Source organism: Poecilia mexicana, unplaced genomic scaffold, assembly GCF_051168715.1.
Source record: "Poecilia mexicana isolate PSO_F unplaced genomic scaffold, ASM5116871v1 scaffold_1, whole genome shotgun sequence".
Classification (NCBI taxonomy): Eukaryota; Metazoa; Chordata; class Actinopteri; order Cyprinodontiformes; family Poeciliidae; genus Poecilia; species Poecilia mexicana.
Window position 1 is genome coordinate 10,101,905 of NW_028263370.1, and position 18,436 is coordinate 10,120,340.

The following is an 18,436-nucleotide window of genomic DNA, read 5'->3' on the forward strand; positions in this document are numbered from 1 at the left end:
ATCCCAGGGGCCGCAAAAAACCTTCTCGCGGGCCGGATGTGGCCCGCGGGCCTTGACTCTGACATATGTGGTCTAAACCATTAAACAGTTCACATTGAAATAATTGGCCTCCTTGGTAGATATAAGTAACAAGTTTTTAAGTACATTGTTTACCAGACTGGTATCATCTCACACAAAATAGTGTAGTTCTCTATCAACATGCGTTGGCAGATTTATTTGATCTTTCTGACCATCTCTCCGTATGTCTAAAATATTTTAAGTATTGTTCGTACTGTAGATATGGAAAAGGTTTTTGCAAACAGCTATGAAGACGTAGAAATATTTTCCATTTTGAATAACGGCCAAGAGAAACAGCTCTGTGTCAAATCATAGTTACACAGAAGGGAACAGCATTCTGTGCATGTCTAATTAAAGGTCCCCTAAAAATGGTGATCAGCTTGAAAACACATATTGTTACATTTATTTTGTAGAATTTGTTTGGGTGCTTTTAGCTGTGACACTGATGATTTTACAGAAGCAAAATAAATCAACTAATAAAACTAATTTAATTATCTTAAAACCTAATAAATGTTCCCAAATAAAATGAAGTGTGTGTGTGTGTGTGTGTGTGTGTGTGTGTGTGTGTGTGTGTGTGTGTGTGTGTGTGTGTGTGTGTGCGTGCATGCGTGCGTTTGTGTGTGAGAGGTAAAGGGCACTATATTTATTTTTAATATCTCCCCCCTTAGGACATATTTCATAATTAGAGAAGCGGCTTCTGCAAGTTAATTAAACCGTCTGACTCTAAATGTAAAGTACCAGTAAAGCTCCGTTTTCAGAAAAGTACTTCTTCATCACCCAGTAACTCCTCCCCTTTCTCATGTGAGCTTGTTTGCCTCTTAAGGACATTAGTATTTCACAGCTGAAGTGACAGCACTGCAGTCTTGAACAATCGTTTGTTTTCCTTTGACTGAACAGACCACGTTTCCTGAAGAAAGGCACATCTTGCTGTGATATTGAAATGCAGCACTCCATGGTGATCGCTTGATGAAATTTGAAGTGTCTCATAAAATGAAGGCAGAGTTTCATCTAATTTCAGATAACACGTGTTGTGCTTCTTTGTCTTTGGTAGTTTCATTAATTGGAAAAACTACCTTCTTTGTTGAGAACAATAAAGTAGATGAATTCATTTAAATGTAACTTTGTAATAAAAAAAATATTGAACTGCAACATGTCACTCCTTTCAGGAATGAGTAAATTGTGTTTTCTGTCTCAACCTTATATGTGATTTGAGGCATTAGATGGAAATCTGATTTTATATCCTTTAAATTGTAACACTGTAATTCTGAGAGCCAGCTCTACAGGAAATTAAACAGGCCTGAACAAGGCCTTGATCTTATTATAATCTCTGTACTTCCTTTTAGCTGTACAAACACACAGAAGGAGAATGTTGAATGCTTCAGACAGCTTAGGCCAGCGTATGAAGAAAGATGTAAGTGTAACCCGTTGGGTTCCCATCTAGGAGAGTTTGTCAACTCTTTTGCCATATAGAGAATTGTCTGATGGGGACATCTAGACATTTAGGATGGGGAGGCTGTAACCCCCCTGGGTTCCCAGGAATATAAATTGCTGTTGTTTTAAAATAATAACATTTAATGTATGCAACTTCATATTATAAGATATAATAATTTCCAAATCTTTTGGTAGAAGATTAAAATGAGCAAGAGTTCATTAAAAAGAAAATAAACAGTTGGAGTAAAACTTCTGTTAAAATATTGTGTTCTGTCACTTTAAGAACGAACAATATTATGTAGTTTGTGACAGACTATAGTGCTGTGTATACTTTTTTTGTTGTTGTTCTGCCTAAGATCAGTTGCTATTGGATGATTACACTTTACCTGAATTCTGATTGATTGGGGGGCGGGACTAATCTGAAGCACCGAGGGAGAGAAGAGAGAGACAACGAGGAGACTCGATGGAGAGTGCTAGAACTTTGGTGAGCTGTTTTGGGGCCAAAAACGTATAAAAAGTGCAACAACTTAAATGTGCACTAGCCCCAAGGGACAGCTGAAGGACCAAGGGAGAAGCATTTGGTGAGCTGGATGCTGGAAGTCTGCACAGGAGCCTGTGGAGAAGGAGAGGCTAGCTATGCCTGCGCTGGGCACCCAGAAGGAGAGCGGCCCTCAGAAGCGCGGCAGACATAACATCTGTCTGTTTCGGGGAAGTGAAATCACGGAAAAAATAAAATATAAAAAATCCTCGCACGCACAGGGTAAAAAAAGAAAAGTTTAATGGATCGGTTTGGATCAGACAGATCCAACTGCCCGACGAACCAGCGTAGATTTCTCTGCAGATGCGAACCAGGAGGAATTTGTGAAGCTGTGCGACCCCAGCAGGTGAAGTGCTGGTAATTTAAGTGTAGTCGTTTAATTTAATTATAAGTTATTGGGGCAATAGTCAGTGGTTTTTGTCTCTACCGAGAAAAACCACGAGCTGCGGACCGGTCCAAGTCTTGACCGGTCAGCAGTAATAAAAAAGGTTGGGGACCACTGACGTAGAGGACGTTTATTTGAGTCAGGCAGAGTAAAGAGATTTGCTTCCTCTGGTAAACATCTCCTAGGTTTTCTGTGGTCAACTGTTCTTGTATGTTGCATTTGTAAAATGATTTTGTTTCCATCTACAGTTTAAAGGTTTGTTGGCCAATCAAGAGCAGGAAAACGATGGTCGTTGAACCTTTCTTTTTTTTTTTTGTTGGTATTTTTAGCAGAGTAGGCAAATGTCAAGGCCTGATGGGAAATGAAATCATCATCTCTGTAAAGTTTGTCGTCAGAAGGAAGCATGAAGTTCTTTAAAATGATCTGGTAGATGGTTGAGTTGACTGGACTTCAGTAAACTCCATAGACCGACACTAGTCTATGGGGTGTAGCACCATGTGCTGTGCTTCGTTGCATGCGACCCAGAGGTCGCGTTAGTGGAATATTTTCCGTATTTGACAGGTTATAATTAACACCCTCATGCGAGGACGTGATAGACTTTATCCAAAGAGTTCATCGCAGAGGAAACTAAAATCAATCAGTAAAAGAATCCTTTCTGAATATCATCTCATGGACACTGAACTAAATGCGTCTTTCTGACCGGTGTTATATCTTTAAAATTTCCTCTTCGGTCATATTTCAGTCCGTTTTCTCGTCAATATGCGAGAGCTTAGAGCAATGCGCGCTCCCGCAAGAGGGGATGCAATTTTGGGCAGGCATGCGTTTCTGGGCATAACACCGGCTTTCATTTGTTTTATTTTATGGTGGGCTAATTAAAAACTGTCATTTATTTTAAATGTATTTTGTTCAGACTAAAGGACTCCTATGTGTTCGGGACTGTTCATAATAAGTCAATTTAGAACTCTATAAGTTTAAGAGACAGGGAAAGTCCCTATTTCTGAACCAGGTATTTGTCAAAGCCTGTTGTATTTTCCTGGTTAGTAGAAGGTTAAAGAACATACAAAAGGATAATACCTGTTCCTTTAAGTTCTACTCATTCAGGCAGACATAAGGCCTGCTGGTGACCATATTCGTTGTGATGGTATATGTTCACATGTGGTCTACTTTAAATTGCGTTCTGAAGTTTGGTAAATAAATGCTATGCTTTTATAAAGTCTCCTTATTCATGGGTCAGACATTTGCAGTTAACTAAGTGGAATGCTTTACAACAGGGGTTCATGGGAAATGTAGTGAAACCAGTTTCTTGGGGTATAACTTTAAACAGATCTAGCCTTAGACACCAGAAAGCGCTATATAAGAAATAAAGAAATAAAAAAGAAAGAGTAATAAGGTGGTAAAATACTGATCTGATCAATGAGAAGTTGATCTGAAGAGCACTGTGCAGTTTGAGAGGAACTTAAGGACCACATAGTTTTTAGACTTATAAGGCTGTGTTCAGAAAAGCAGGAGAAAGTAGTGGAACAAGTCCCATACACTAAACATGTGATATAAATAAAAGCTAAAACACATTCGACTCTACCAGAGAACAAAACATCAACCAGTCCAATCAGATAAATAGAGGTAATGGCATAATTTGTGTGTAAGTCAGTTCCTTGAGTCCTTAAGCATTATATAAGTTTAGCTCATGAGCTTTCTCTAAGCTTTCTCTTCTGCAGAGAGGGATGAACCAACAGGAGTCGCGTCTTTTTCTCTCTTCTGCTCTCTTCATAAAAATGTCATGGTTTTCATCTTACAGGTCGACAGGTGCAATCCTTTGTAAAACCATTCAGACACTTTGAACATTCTCACATTAAAACCACAAATGTAAGTGTATCTTATTGTGATTTACTGTTTGACCAATATAAAATATTGAAGGAAGGTTGTACACATTTTAAAAAGAAAGAAAAAGAATAGAAATCTGACAACCACGACTTAAATCTTAATGCCCGTATATAAAATTGAGTGAACCCATTTCTCTGAATTAGTAAATTATGTGAATCATTTATTCTCAGCATACATCCAGCTCTTCCGTGAAAGGCTTGTTAAAGAACATTGGTGATCAAACGAAATCGTAAATACAAAGATACACAGCAGACAAGTCAGGAGTAAAGTCGTGGATAAGCTTAAAGCACGGAGAGGCTATAAAACAATATCTCAAAGTCCAAACATGTCACAGAGCAGTGTTGAAGCATTATTTTAAAAAAAAAGTTGGGAAGAACTTCAAAACTTCCAAGACATGGCTGTCCACCTCTACTAAAGGCCTGGTGAGGAGAGCTTTAATTGGATAAAAATCAGAGGTTTCCTATTAAGTTTCATTAAAAGCTGTGTATTCTTTACAGTAACCTTACAATGTTTGTTGCTATCACTTCCTTCCAAAATCAAAACTCTTCTTCTACTTTTTCTTCTTCTTGTCTAGAAACCTATCCTGAATATAGTTTTTGTCTATATTTGAGTCTCTAACGCTCACACTCCAAGTTAGTTCACTGCCCCTCAAAATAAATAACTTGCATTGTTTCTGACCATAGTTGATTAAGAAACGTAGTTTTTATCACATTTGCAAAACTCCAGAATTCAAACCTTGTGTGGCAACAGTGTTGACCATCTTTTTTTAAGAGTTGGTTGTAATGCACACAGTGTTCCTATTCAGAAAAATACATTGACACCAGCTTACTATGGTAAAAAAAAAAAAAAGAAGCTTTTGGGATTTACTTGTGTCCTCTGTTTTACATTTGGCTTGTATGCTTACTTCATAAATTATATTTTATCTAAAAACCAAAATACTTTCATTATCTACTGTACAAACTGATGTCTTTAAAAAATGCAGTTTGGATCTTATCATTTATGTAATTTGTCTTGATTACGAGTTCATCTATGGCTTCTCTGCCTCTTGAGACATATTTAGACATTCTTTGTTTGCTCTGCGATTAGAAGGAAAAGATTCTTTTTATTTAAGCTCAAAGCAAATTGGAATTGCCTTAGCTAAACCAAAAAGACAAATAGAGGTTTGTTTGTTTTTTTTTAATTGAGGAAATAAATCCTAGACAGCTGAGTTTATGTTGAAACATGTAAAAGCTCCCTATTTTGCATGGAAGGATGTGATGGAGCACATTCACCTCCACTGTTTGGCTGCACCAGTTCACAAAAAGCAAGGCAGTTTTGTAGCTGACACTTGGTATTTTTAAAAGGCCGACAGCAGATGACCTGAGCGAACTGGAAAAGCATGGATGAGTGCTTCAGATAAACACCATGTTGGGACAGAACATTCTCAGAAATGAGTTGCAGCTAGATTAGCTAATAAAAGCCAAATAAAGATTAGCTGGTGAAAGTTTTTTTTGTTATGTATCTATTGCTTTTTTTCCACGTTTTGTAAACTGATGATTTGCCAGTATTTTATTTCACAACACACACAATGCAATAGAACCAAAGCTCTTTTCACACTATTAAATGTAATCAGCACAAAAAGCAACATTTTTTTTTTTTTTTTGTCAAGCTGGTTTTGTTTGGTAATTCCCACATACCACAGTGAGGTGATCCAATCCTATGTGGTTACACAGAACAATCTGCCATCATACAATCAGCTGGATGCCAACGGTACTGTTCATTAGACTGCAGCACATGCTGTTTCCTTCTTTACACACCCACTGTGAATGCCTCTGCTACCAGCTTACAGGTGTTTTTAATGGTAGATCAGCTTCCACCTGTCATTTTACCTCAATACTTCCACACAACACCTTGATGAAAGCATGTCAGCCCTTGTGTTGGGGGCAATAAGTAAAAGGGGCCTGAAGTTGGTGCTGTAATTCTGTGGGATTGCCTGAATGCAAAAGCACCACTGGGGACCTCAAATCTATATCCTAGTAAAGGCTTTGGGTTTATCAATCAGGTATTCAGGCTCAGACTGAAAACGTTTTGACTTGTCTTTCTCCCGCTGGCAGACTTTTAGATGTTAGGGCATTTCACTCTGTGATCTGAATCGTACGCAGAGAAAATTCACATTAGTTTGTGTGGCCTATTGGTTTCACACAAGGCTGATCCGTTTATTTTGGGTGCCATAATCAACATCTGTCATCTTGCGGGGGGGGATCTTAAAAAGAAATAATTTTCTCATGAGTAAATCTCAAAATTAGCTGCATAAATATCAGGAATTGTAATCTGAGAATAAAATCCATGTCTATTTGAAGCCTGCACACTCATTTTCATGCCAATAGTGAAACAAGACATAGCATACACACAAAAATAAGAAACACAGATGTACAGAGCTAGGAGTAATTTCTGTGGAAAAAAGGAAAATAAATAATCATCAGCAGTAGCAGGCTTCGTTTAGAAAAAAAAAAAAGCTTAGCAAATAAATTCTAAGCCAGTTTTCAAGTGTATAGAATGAAAAAGCAAAAGCTTAGTCATGGTTAAACAATGAAGACAGGGCCAAATGCATTATCCATAGAAGGAGAACATTAAGTGACTGGCAGCGCGCCGTGGCTCATCTGAGGGTCCCCTCCAGAAAGAAGGTCTGGAGGGGACCCACATTAGGTCTGACACAAAATGTCAGACCTGATGTGGCTTAAGAAAAAACAAAGAATTTAATCTCAACACACTTCATTTTTCCCAGTAACAGAAACTGGAGCTACACATACCGAAATGGCACATGTCTGTTAAAATACTCAGATGTGTATTTCTGTGAAAGTTCACTGCAAATGCTGTAAAAAAAAAAAAAAAAAAAAAAAAAAAGGGTGAGCTGTCTACCTAAAATCTTTTATCCTTTTTCCCATAACGTTGGATTATATTGTCCTGAGTGCTTCTATTTTAATTCAAGACTGTCACAAAAAAACAAAATAAAATACCACTTTATGACTCTGATGGAGCCACACAGTGCAGTTTACAACATGACTTGTGTTAAACCATAAACCTTTTTGAAACCTTCACTCAAAACAAAGACCACTGTTTAGATTTCAAGGGAGGCTGCTTTGTCTCTAGTGGCTCCTCTACAAGGATCCCTGCTGAGCACTTCTGAGAACCAGCCTGCGTCACGAGGACCTCATTCCCACGCAGTGCTTCGAGACAATCCGTGACTGATCTTTATCTCCGGAATAATTTACGATACAGGCAGATTTGTCAAAAAACTCAAAGTAGACCTAATCCAAAATGTTCATAGGCAATAGTGAAGGTGAATTAGAATCAAGTAGTGATGGAGATGAGAAGCTGGGAGAGCTCTTGTCAGGAGGATGTCGGCCTGATCAGGATGAGAGGATCCTTAAAATCAGGACGAGGGCAGTGAGGATAAAAGTAGAGAAACATGCATCTTTAGCATAGTATATAGTGGGGGTATAGAACGAATTGCTTATGTTTATATGTCTTTGCACTGCACCTGTGGAGGATCTGAAAATTCAGGACGAATTTCGTGCCAGAAGGTGGATTGTTGCAATTAGCGAGATCCAATTTTATCTGAATCTACCAGGACAGATATTAGTATTTAAGTATTTTGTCCACAGGGGCAACCGATGCCGTTTTGTTATCGCACAAACAGCACTGCAGGAGTGGGTCTGTTTTGCATCTGTTTAGTTGTCTAGAAGGACCTGGCACATTGTGTACTTAAATAATTAACAGCACTGTCCAAACATTTTCTGTTGTATTTTACTTCAGTATACAAAATGGATTATAATAACATCTGAGGTAAAGGGGAAAGAAAAGCTTAAAAGATGAGCATAGCACTTGTTGAGTGGCCAAAGCTTCCCATTCTGTAAGTGTCTTCCTCCGCTGCCATTAACTGTTTTAATTGGCACATTGTAGACAATGTCACTAAGGTAACATTCTGTCAGCATGGGATTTTTGTGGTGAGAAATCGATCTCTAAAAACAGTTTTGTGTTGTGTGAGTCCTTGTCTGACAAACAGGAATGAGGCTCTTATATTTACTGGCTGCAGACAACTACCCTGTTATGGCGGGACAAATAAATTAAACAAAGATTAAATAAACTCAGCTGAACAAACATTATAATTTACAAAATAATTTTTTTATTTCCTGTTCCTGCAAACGTCCAAGTGATGGCCAAAATGATAAAACTGACGGACTTTGAGAGATGCTCATGAACCATTTTGTCATTTGCAACTTTCACAGGCATGCAGAATACCGTCACAGTTGCCCTCTGTTTCTGTTACAGGTGGTAAAGATGATGATCATTGTGGTGGTGACTTTTGCCCTCTGCTGGTTGCCGTATCATCTCTACTTCATTGTGACTGGTCTCAATAAACGCCTGATGAAGTGGAAGTACATCCAGCAGGTTTACCTGTCAGTGCTGTGGCTGGCCATGAGCTCCACCATGTATAATCCTGTTATCTACTGCTGCCTCAACAGCAGGTGGGTTCCCACGAGATTGTTCAAGGTTTACAACTTTAAGCTTCAACTCAGCTTCAACTTTTAACCCTTTATTTTTTGGAAAAATTACATGTTACTATGGTAATATCGGGAACACAGGCTGGGATTTAATTGGACAAAGTAAAGCATAATAGTTAACTGAAAAGTTAAAGTATAATTATTTTTGCAAAGCACTTTAAAGTCTTACCAAGAAAGTTACATACCTCCAGTACCAGTAAACAATTTAAACTTCAATATCATTGAAGAAAAGTCTCAAAAATGCACATCAAACAGATTTTGTTTTGTGCTTCAGCTTCTGCAGCTTCACCCTCTTAAAACAGTCCCTTCTGCTGATCTGGTCCCAGGTTTCGAACCGGCTTCAAGAGGGCATTTCGCTGGTGCCCCTTCATCAAGGCATCCAGCTACGACGAGCTGGAATTGCGTTCAATACGACTGCACCAAACACGCCAGAGCAGCATGTACACGCTGACGCGGATGGATACCACCATGGTTGTGGTCTACGACCCTGCTGAAGGCAACGGCGGTGCAGGAGGCAGCGAGCACGCCCTGCCTGTCAGGAAGAGAAGCTACGTCACGTCACGCCAGTCGGAGATCATTGCCTCCAGTGGTGCTGGTGCAGGATCACAAAATGGGGTCGCACCGAAAGCCGAAATTGAGGAATTTTCTTGAAGAGCACATTTGCTGAGATCCACATAAAAACCTCATATATATATGTACATGTTTGTGTGTGTGTGTACGTAAAGAAATTTAAACAGCATAGGCTGTTCAAACACAGGCACATGCTGCAGTAGCTTGGCTCAGACGCTGCAGTATGTCTAGAATTAAAAGTGGACTCTTCAGCATGTAGAGAGGCTGTGCAAACCATAATCATCTGACTACTTTCTCAGCCTAACATGCAGTCCTGACTGCATTATTTAAATAGCCGCTGCTGTTCAAATGTTAGTTTAAAAATCCCACAGTTGATATACAATATCCTCAATTAAAACTTCCTTAATCAGCATTAGAGCCTGTGAAAAAAAAAAATCTGAAAGTACATATTAGCAGTTATGTACGAATGAAATATTTTATACATGCCACTGTAAAAACTATGAGATAATGTGATTTGCAGTACACGTTCTCCAGCTGTTCACCCCGTGGCCATGCATGGCCGCACATGGACAAGCCTCTGCAGAGTTATCAGTGGAAAAGCTGCTGACTGAACTCTGCTTAACTCCATATGTGGCTCTGAGTTTAACTCTCGGTTATATAACAATTGAACGGGATGTGCCCCGCTAACTGGCGAAAAGCCAGCGGTGAAATCTAGTATTCATTTGCAGCTCATCAATACACAGGCTGAGGGACAGTCTTACTGACGGGAACCTAACAAACCCGTCCAGAGCTGAGTTTTCCAGTGAAGTGAATTTCCACAGTTAAGTGCAGCTCGTTTCTTTCGATGGTTTTTGCAGTGAATTCTCAGAAAGCCTTATGGTTTTGGCTCGTTGTTGCAAATGCAGTATTACTAGAATGTGTTATGCTAGATGAATAGTTCAGTAGTTGGAACTTATATTGAATCATGTTAAAAGTGAGACAATTTTAACAAGATTTTTGGGCAAATATTGTTTATGTTTAGGTTTACTATCATTTTTTGTACTTATTATAAAACAATCATGGGGCAGATTCGATATTTTCTTTACTTGTTTGTACCCAGTAAAACATGTTGGCTTTAACAATTTGACTGGATATTCCTTTCATTTTCTTTTTCCATTTTTTTTTTTTTACCAGTAATTACCCATTTACCACTTTTTAAAGACTTATCTATTTTGAAAGCTAATCATCAGGCCAAACTTCATGGATTTTTATTTTTTTATTTTTTTGCTTTATTTTTCAATTACTACCAATTAGAATCAAAGTAAAAATGCCAAAGAAGAACACGTAGGTTGATAACCAACCTATCAAAAGTTGATTAGTTGAGTTCAAACACCACTTGTGGTGCCAAAAAATGAGGGAAAATAAGCATTTGAGAATAAAAGAAAAAAAGTTTACATATAAATTAAATCTGACTGTAGACATTATGTTGCCTACCAGGCTCAACTGATGTGAGTATCACATGAGCTTTTTTGTATATACATTTAACCTTCCTGCAGTCTGAAGGAATGGGGACACTTAGACTGAGTTTAATTTCCATTCTCCTCCAGAAACTACAACGAGAAAAACAGCCTCAGCAACGCCAGCATTCAAAGTCTCTTCTATGTTGCAGAACTCAAAAAACAATCTGGGGGTCATTTGAAGCTGAAGGTTGAAGACAGTCCACTTTTCAAGCTTGCTTGTGTATTGTTTTTTTTATTTAGTGTTCTATGTAACAATGCTTCAGATGACTGTAATTTGAATTAACAAGCTATCTCATTGAAAAAAAAAAGTAAAAACATCATTATAGATAAGTTGCCATGTCAATTAAGGCAAAACTTTCCACCATAATTACATTGAATCGTTTTTTTTTTTTGTTTGTTTGTTTGTTTGTTTTTTTGCCAGTTTGACATTTCAACTTAAGGGTAAGGCCTTATCTTAGGTCTATTTATTCATTTATTTGTTCATCATTTTTTCAACAATCAAACAAAGAACAGAAAATACAACCTCCTTACTTATTTTACTACTACGGACGGCATCACAAAACAGCACAAGTGTTCATTCTAAAGCAGTCAGTTGTACTTACCGCCCCGGTTTCATTATTTAAGTGCAACTCCTAACTAATCCTAAACTCAGAGTGGCACTAAGTTTATATGTTTTATCTGGTACGCCCCTAGGCCTACTGAGCTGGGCTGCGGTTGTTTGTGTGTCTGCTCTTGTGCTGCTCCTCTGTGCAGGTGTGACTGATTTGCTAATCCACAGCACAGAATATTTAAGGCTGGCTGTTTCTTCCTTCATGGTCACGCTCATCATCCGCTCTTCTTCCTCGTGCATGTGGTGCTCGACCGCCAGGCCTCATCTCACCTCTTCATTCACATTGGAGTTTGTCTTTGTTTTTGCATCTTAGCATTTCCATATACATACAGCACATCCAAGTATTTGCATTACGCCACTGATAATGACATGCAAATTCTATTATAGTTTTTGTTAATAAATCCTGTTTCTGTTATGACCCTGAGCCAGTCGTAACAGGTCTTATAAAATATGAGTATTATATATTCTTTTTTTTATTTTTGCTTTTGGAGCATTTTGGTGACTGAATTCTAAAATTTACTTGGAGAATATCGGTTTTATTTAATATGTAGGTCACATAAACAAATTTTAATGTAAAAGTTAGAATGCACACACAAATACATATTTTACAGTACAAAACATGAAAGGAACCAAAAACAGCATTTTTTTTTTTTTTTGTTTAAACGTGTTAAATTATTTGACAGAAAGTTAACACTGATTTTATTGTATTGTATTATATTGATTTACTTGCTGTTGAAGTTTTACTTTTGTAACATTATGGTTACAGGTCAACGTAAATTTGAATGTTTGGAGACTTCATGAAAGTATTACCATAAGAATGTGAGGAAATACGCTCTGTGCATATGAGTGTTTTACATTTCTAAGATCGTTTTTGTGGGAGGTGTTGAACCTTTTATTGATGGTCATGTAAAGGGCATATACCATTATTTTTATTTATTTCTCTTCCTAATTGTGTTCAGACTCATAGGTCACCATGACTGATTTCCATGAATGAGATTTAAAAAACAACAAAGAAAAAAGTAAGCACAAAAGATTGAATGTTGCAGGTGAGTGATGGCATTGAGTAGAATGCTAGCATTAATGCAAAATAGTTCATACCTAAGATATGGGAGCATTTACGTAGATAGATATTGTCTTTGTTCCAATTGTGATCATTGGTTTTATCACTCTACTGTCGAAGAACATCAGTTCTCCCATTTCTGAAAGCAGCTGGCGCATCATAATACTTTGTACTTTGTGCCATGGAGTTTATGAAACAGTCTTAATTTTCTTGCATTAGATCCATCCCATAATTTTACATTAATTTTACATTAATATTTTGCAAACAGGCCCATGTCTCATTCCACTCAACAACTCCTAAGTTCATCTCCTTCAACACTGTATTTCCTTTTACTTAATTAAAAAAAAGCATTATTTTATCCAATAAAAATTGTGCTCACAAACAATAGCTGTGATCACCCATTTTTACCCATCTGATGTTTTTGCTTGTTTTTGGTGGGTGAGGAGATATTCATCGTCTTTGCCTGTATTTAGTTCCACAATGCTCACCCTCACTTCCACAGATTACCATTCAAACAAAAAGTGCTAACTCCATTCTTTTTGTAATTTTATAAGTATTGACACACCAATTTGCCATCCGTTGTCTACACCTGCTGTTCTCCAGCAGCCATTGAGCGAGAGGCGGGGTACACCGTGGACAGGTCCATCACAGGGCAACGCACACAGGACAAACAACCATGCACTTTCACACTCACTCACCAGTGGGCAATTTGGAGAGACCATTAAATCTAACAGTCATGTTTTTGGACTGTGGGAGGAAGCTGGAGGACATGGAAAGAATTCACATGTGCACAGGGAGAACATGCAAGCTGCATGCAGAAAAGCTCCAGTATGGGATTCAAATCCTGGACCTTCTTGTAGCAAGGCAGCAATGGTACCAACCTAGGCACTGTGCAAACCTCACTGTCCCCCATTTCTCACAGTTCCCTTAAAAGCTTTTTTATTTTTTTTAGCTTTTTTTTTTCTGACCACAGTCATAGAGAGTGACAGACTTCAAGGTGTCTGCTCACATTACAGATCCAACACCACCATCCATACACAATAGTGCCTTTCTGTTTTAGTTGACTCAAAAGGCTCTTTTTAGTTCAGAAGAGTGTTTTTAAAAATAAAAGCCAGTGTGGAAAGGCTGGTGGTAATTCATACATGTTTCAAACATTAAATATTTTTAGGTTATCTGGCTCTAAAATATGATGTTAGATGCACTCTAAGGCATTTCAACATCCTTCTTTTTAAATGTGTTTGAATGTACAGTACAATGTGCCTCTATCTGTTGAAGGGTATTTTTTGTTGTTGTTGTTGTTGTTGTTGCGCTTTTAAAGGATAATGTGTTGGTTTCAGCCTGAGTTTCATTTGGTTCTCATTTCTTACCATGATGCAATAAATCATGTGATCACATCTGAATAACATTTATGTTGCTTTTGCAAAACTGCAAAATAAATGGAAACTCAGATTGAAAGTAACCGTGGTATCCTTTTAAGCAAATGCTCAGAAATAAAACAAATAATAATAATAATAATATTGTAGAGTGAAGCTTTACATTAGAATAGTATTAGTATTATGATTATGTGGAATGGTGAATTCATGTTTCTACATAATTTCAATCCTGTATCATACTACTTTTACTGAGCCTGAAATGTTCTGTATTGCTTTGCATCAGATAGCATTAATCTTATCTGATTTATGTAGGTTTATTGCAATGGTCCGCTGCATAGTTTCATGTTTACATGTGTCTTGATATGTGTATGATACAACATACCTGTTGTAGGAGCAAAAAAGAAGAAAAAAAATAAAATGTAAAGTAATTTTTATTTGGTGTTGGTTGTCAAAAACGATGGGAGATATTGTAGTAATTCACAACATTTATAAATCTCAGAGCACTATTCAAATTTGGACTTCCACTGAAGAATCAATGAAAGCTAATAGTGTAATGTTGGGTTTAATAAAGAAGAAACCTAAGCTTGCTTTGTAATTTCCAACTTATGGCTCCTTTCAGTTTTTCTGTAAAAAAGAAAAAATAAAAACAATAGAAACATGTCGTGCATTAATTTGCAGTCCCTTCTACTAGTAAACTGCTGTGACACAACTGTACAATAATGTTGGTTAGATGATCGATTCTGTAAGTACAAATGCATGTCATTGATTCTGCCTGAACAATAAAGTAGTCACAATTGAGATTATACAAATGTTGTGTATTATACAATTTGACCTCACACAAAGTGCCAATATTTCTTGTTTTTTCTGTATTGATGTACGAGATTACCGAATAAATTCAAACTGTAATTGTGTCAGCTTGGAAACAACAGCCTGTAACATGTCCTAGGACAAGCATCTGAAGTTGCTGTGTTCAAATAAACACAAATGGGTGAACAGGACACTCAGCGCTGTCAGCAATGTGACCCAATTGAAGAAAATAACACCATCTAACAATGTTTAAAGGCATATCCCATCAGCCGTAAAGTTTTTTCTTCCCAGTAGTGTTAGCAATAGTAGTTTAGATTCCCACATGTGAACAAAATCAATATTTTTTGATATATACACATCAATGAATAGCACAATAACCACCCAAGAAAAAAATCATTGTTTAAACAGCGTCCCCCTCTCTTCTGTGCTACAGCTCCTGCACCACAGCATCCAGTAGATTGTTTATCTGCGATTACCACAGTGCTGGCAAACCAAAAGCTTGAATGCACTATGTAGGGGAGGGTGTGAGCAGCCCATACACGAGCCTGATTGACAGCACTAAAACCTTCCTCCTGCCTCTGATTGGTTGTTTTGACTGGGAGCGGTGCATTTCCTGTGGGACCACGGAAAAGACAGTGGAGCTTGATTTTTCCACATATTTTACATCTCATAATACACTGTCAAGGCATAGTGACACTTTTAACAAACATGTAACAAACACATTTTTACAAAACTTACAGGTTTTTAATAAGCACCTTATAAGTAAATCAACAATGAGATATACACTAAAAAGTTCCCATTGGGGGCATTTTACTCTTTACCGTTTAGATGGAGATTTAAGCCTTTAGACACAGATTTCTCAGTGGATGTCTTAATGTTTTATTTACTATAAAATAATTTATTTTATCTTACTTTGGGGAATGAATTAATCATTTTCTAAATTCTTTCTCGGCCTAATATATTGCATTGAGAACACTATTTCCTTCAAGTGACAACGGTGTATTTTATTTTTTTTTTTAAGAAGAAATGTTTTGGATTTTTTTACATCGCGATCAGGCATGGGTTTGCATCACTAAATAAGGACATTGTTCCACAGAAATCAGCATCTGCTGCATGCATTTTAGGAGTGCTGGTCTGTGTCAGTCATTTCTAGAATTGCCCTCAATTTCTCTGACCGCTGCTGCTGGGGAACAATAAACACTTTATGTGCGGTACTTTAAATTGTTTACGTCTTCCATTTTTTTCTTTGAAAAAAAAAACAAAACACTTCAGCCATTGATGCTCTTTGGTTTTTGTGCTACTTGAACACTGAGAGCAGTTGTTGCTATCGTTGTAAGAGATGCGTAGAATTGTCCCTGAAGGCAGCAGAAGTTGCGTTTGCTGCTTCACATTTCCTGTGGAATATGACAAATAGCTTCTGTGTGGATCTGCATGCAGTCCTTGTTCTCTTTACAACAATGTTTATCCATTTGCATGCACTGACACAGAAAATTCACTGGTTCTGAAGTGAAAGAACTGCTTTTTTTTCTTTTCTGAGAAATCGCACATCAATCTTATAAAAATATCTTTCTGAAGTTGTCACTTTTAAAATGTAGCCATCCAGAGAGACAAAATGCATGGGAGCAGTTGTTTCATCAATACATTTGAATCCTCTGGGTTGAATCTACAATCAAACTGATTCTTATTATTTGTAGGCAACACTGTGCATATACTGAATACAATTAAAAATGAACTTGTGTGAGCTGAACTACTTGAAAATACAATCATATATATATATAATATTTATAAGCCAAGTATACAGTTGTCTTATATTTAATCTGGATCATTTTACTTTCCTTCTGTAAAGAAACTTTTTGTTTGTTAGTATTCAAGAATTGTTGTGGGTCCACTGCTCCGTATCCACCAGACAATGAAGGATCTGACATTTTCCAGTAATTGACCAAATTAATTTACTGGCAGTCCCTTGTGCCACTGGCTGCAACAGCAACCAACCAGATGATTAACTATCAAACATTTATACGGTATGTTTGGGAGCTGGAGATAGTTTTCACCAAATGAAGGTAAGTCACAATTTCAGGCTCAGAAATGACTCTGTGGAAAATACAAGAGGACTAAATAAAATGACTTCTGACAGTTATTGGTTGCACTAGATTTTAATTAGGTGAGAAGAGAGGATGAATACGAATGTATACCATGCTTTTCTTGAGAAATATATATAGATAAAGATATAGAATATATTTTTAAAACATATATACTAAAATGCACTGTCAATAGTATCTACTCGCATATAAATTGTCATGTCGGTATTTTCTCAAGAAAATAGTGAAATTTCCTTGTTACCAACTTCAGATTAGTTAAAACCACATTGTAACAAAGTAACAGATCCAAGCGTAATATCACACAGTGTGCTATGCAAAGCATTGGATACAGTGATTTGTTAGACTACTGCGCTACAAAAGAGTGAAGATGTTTACTTTGGAGTGACAGATCATGTCTCTCTATGTGACAATCCATTTGTGGGGTTGGCAGTTGCCAGGAGCTTAGAGCCTGCGTGATTATGTAGGTTGTAACGTTTGGTTCAGAGGAGATTAAAGTGTTGGGCTGTTTAATTCAGGAAGACCCCTGAATTAAATTCATAATGCTTCAGCATTAGTGTTTTTAATACTTCTCCAATGCAGTTTAGAAAATCTGATTCTCCAGACTTTATAGGAAGACTTCCAACATGATCAGGAAAGGGTGGACTCACTGTGCATCAGTGCTCAATGCAGGGCTGTATTTATTAAGTGGGCATATTGTGCAATAGGCATTTGCAAATGACCCTGGAGTTTAGAAGTTTCTTAGAGTAAGTTACTTCCATCATCATAGTGCAAAAACAACTTTCTATTTAATTTATGCAGAACTTAAAAAGCCTTTTGAATTTGGTGTTTTGTTAACAAAAAGACCTTTGAAATATCAGTCCAATCACAAAGAACAAGGAAGTCTACCAGTGTGCTCATTAATCAAATCCCTGCAGTGCTTAGCGTCAACCCAGCCTGGAAACTTGGCTGAAGTAGAACTGAACAGATTGTGCCATCTAAACCAGATGACTCCAGATTGAACTGTGCTGCAATTTGTAATGGAAAATGCTCTTGAGCATAAAGACACAAGGTTATTAAAATAATTTGTGGATCTGTTCACGGCAGGTACTTAACTCGCTCATGCTTCTCCTAAGAAGCATCGTGAGCGTTTGATTTGGCGGAAGATTGTGAAATGAAGCATTTCCTGTAGCTGAGATGAGTCCTGAGCCACAGGACAAAAAGGGAACTGATATTGTTTCATTGGGACATTACAGATTTAAAGCTAAATCTGCACAGCTGTCACTGTCCAATCCACCCACAGCATTCAACAGGCTCAAATCCATCTTTTAGAATGCTTAGTAAATATCATGCACTTTATTTAGCAACATAAAAAAAAAATTTTAAAAAAACATCTGAAAGTTTGTTCAGACAGAAGTTATGAGAGGATTTCTGGTTTAATTTGTGCATTTTCTCTGTTTCTGACCATACAATTTGTAATTTGTTTTCCAAGTCACTTATCAACCAGAGACACAGCCACGTGTATCAGAGCATTAAATTCAGTCTGTGTTCTTATCTCTGGTTTACACTGGTGTATATTTAAACAAGCGGTAGACACACATTTATT

General features: G+C 37.3%; 1 protein-coding gene across 1 annotated transcript in view; it reads left to right on the top strand.

The window, feature by feature from the left end:
- tacr3a (tachykinin receptor 3a) overlaps positions 1–14,946 on the top strand; it is a 37,862-nt gene extending 22,916 nt beyond the window's left edge. Inside the window, exons 4-5 of the mRNA XM_015005556.2 lie at positions 8,604–8,800; positions 9,163–14,946. Coding sequence (XP_014861042.1) covers positions 8,604–8,800; positions 9,163–9,487 — 522 coding nt within the window. The 3' untranslated portion in view covers positions 9,488–14,946. The remainder of the gene's footprint in view (positions 1–8,603; positions 8,801–9,162) is intronic.
- Positions 14,947–18,436: the final 3,490 nt, after the last annotated feature.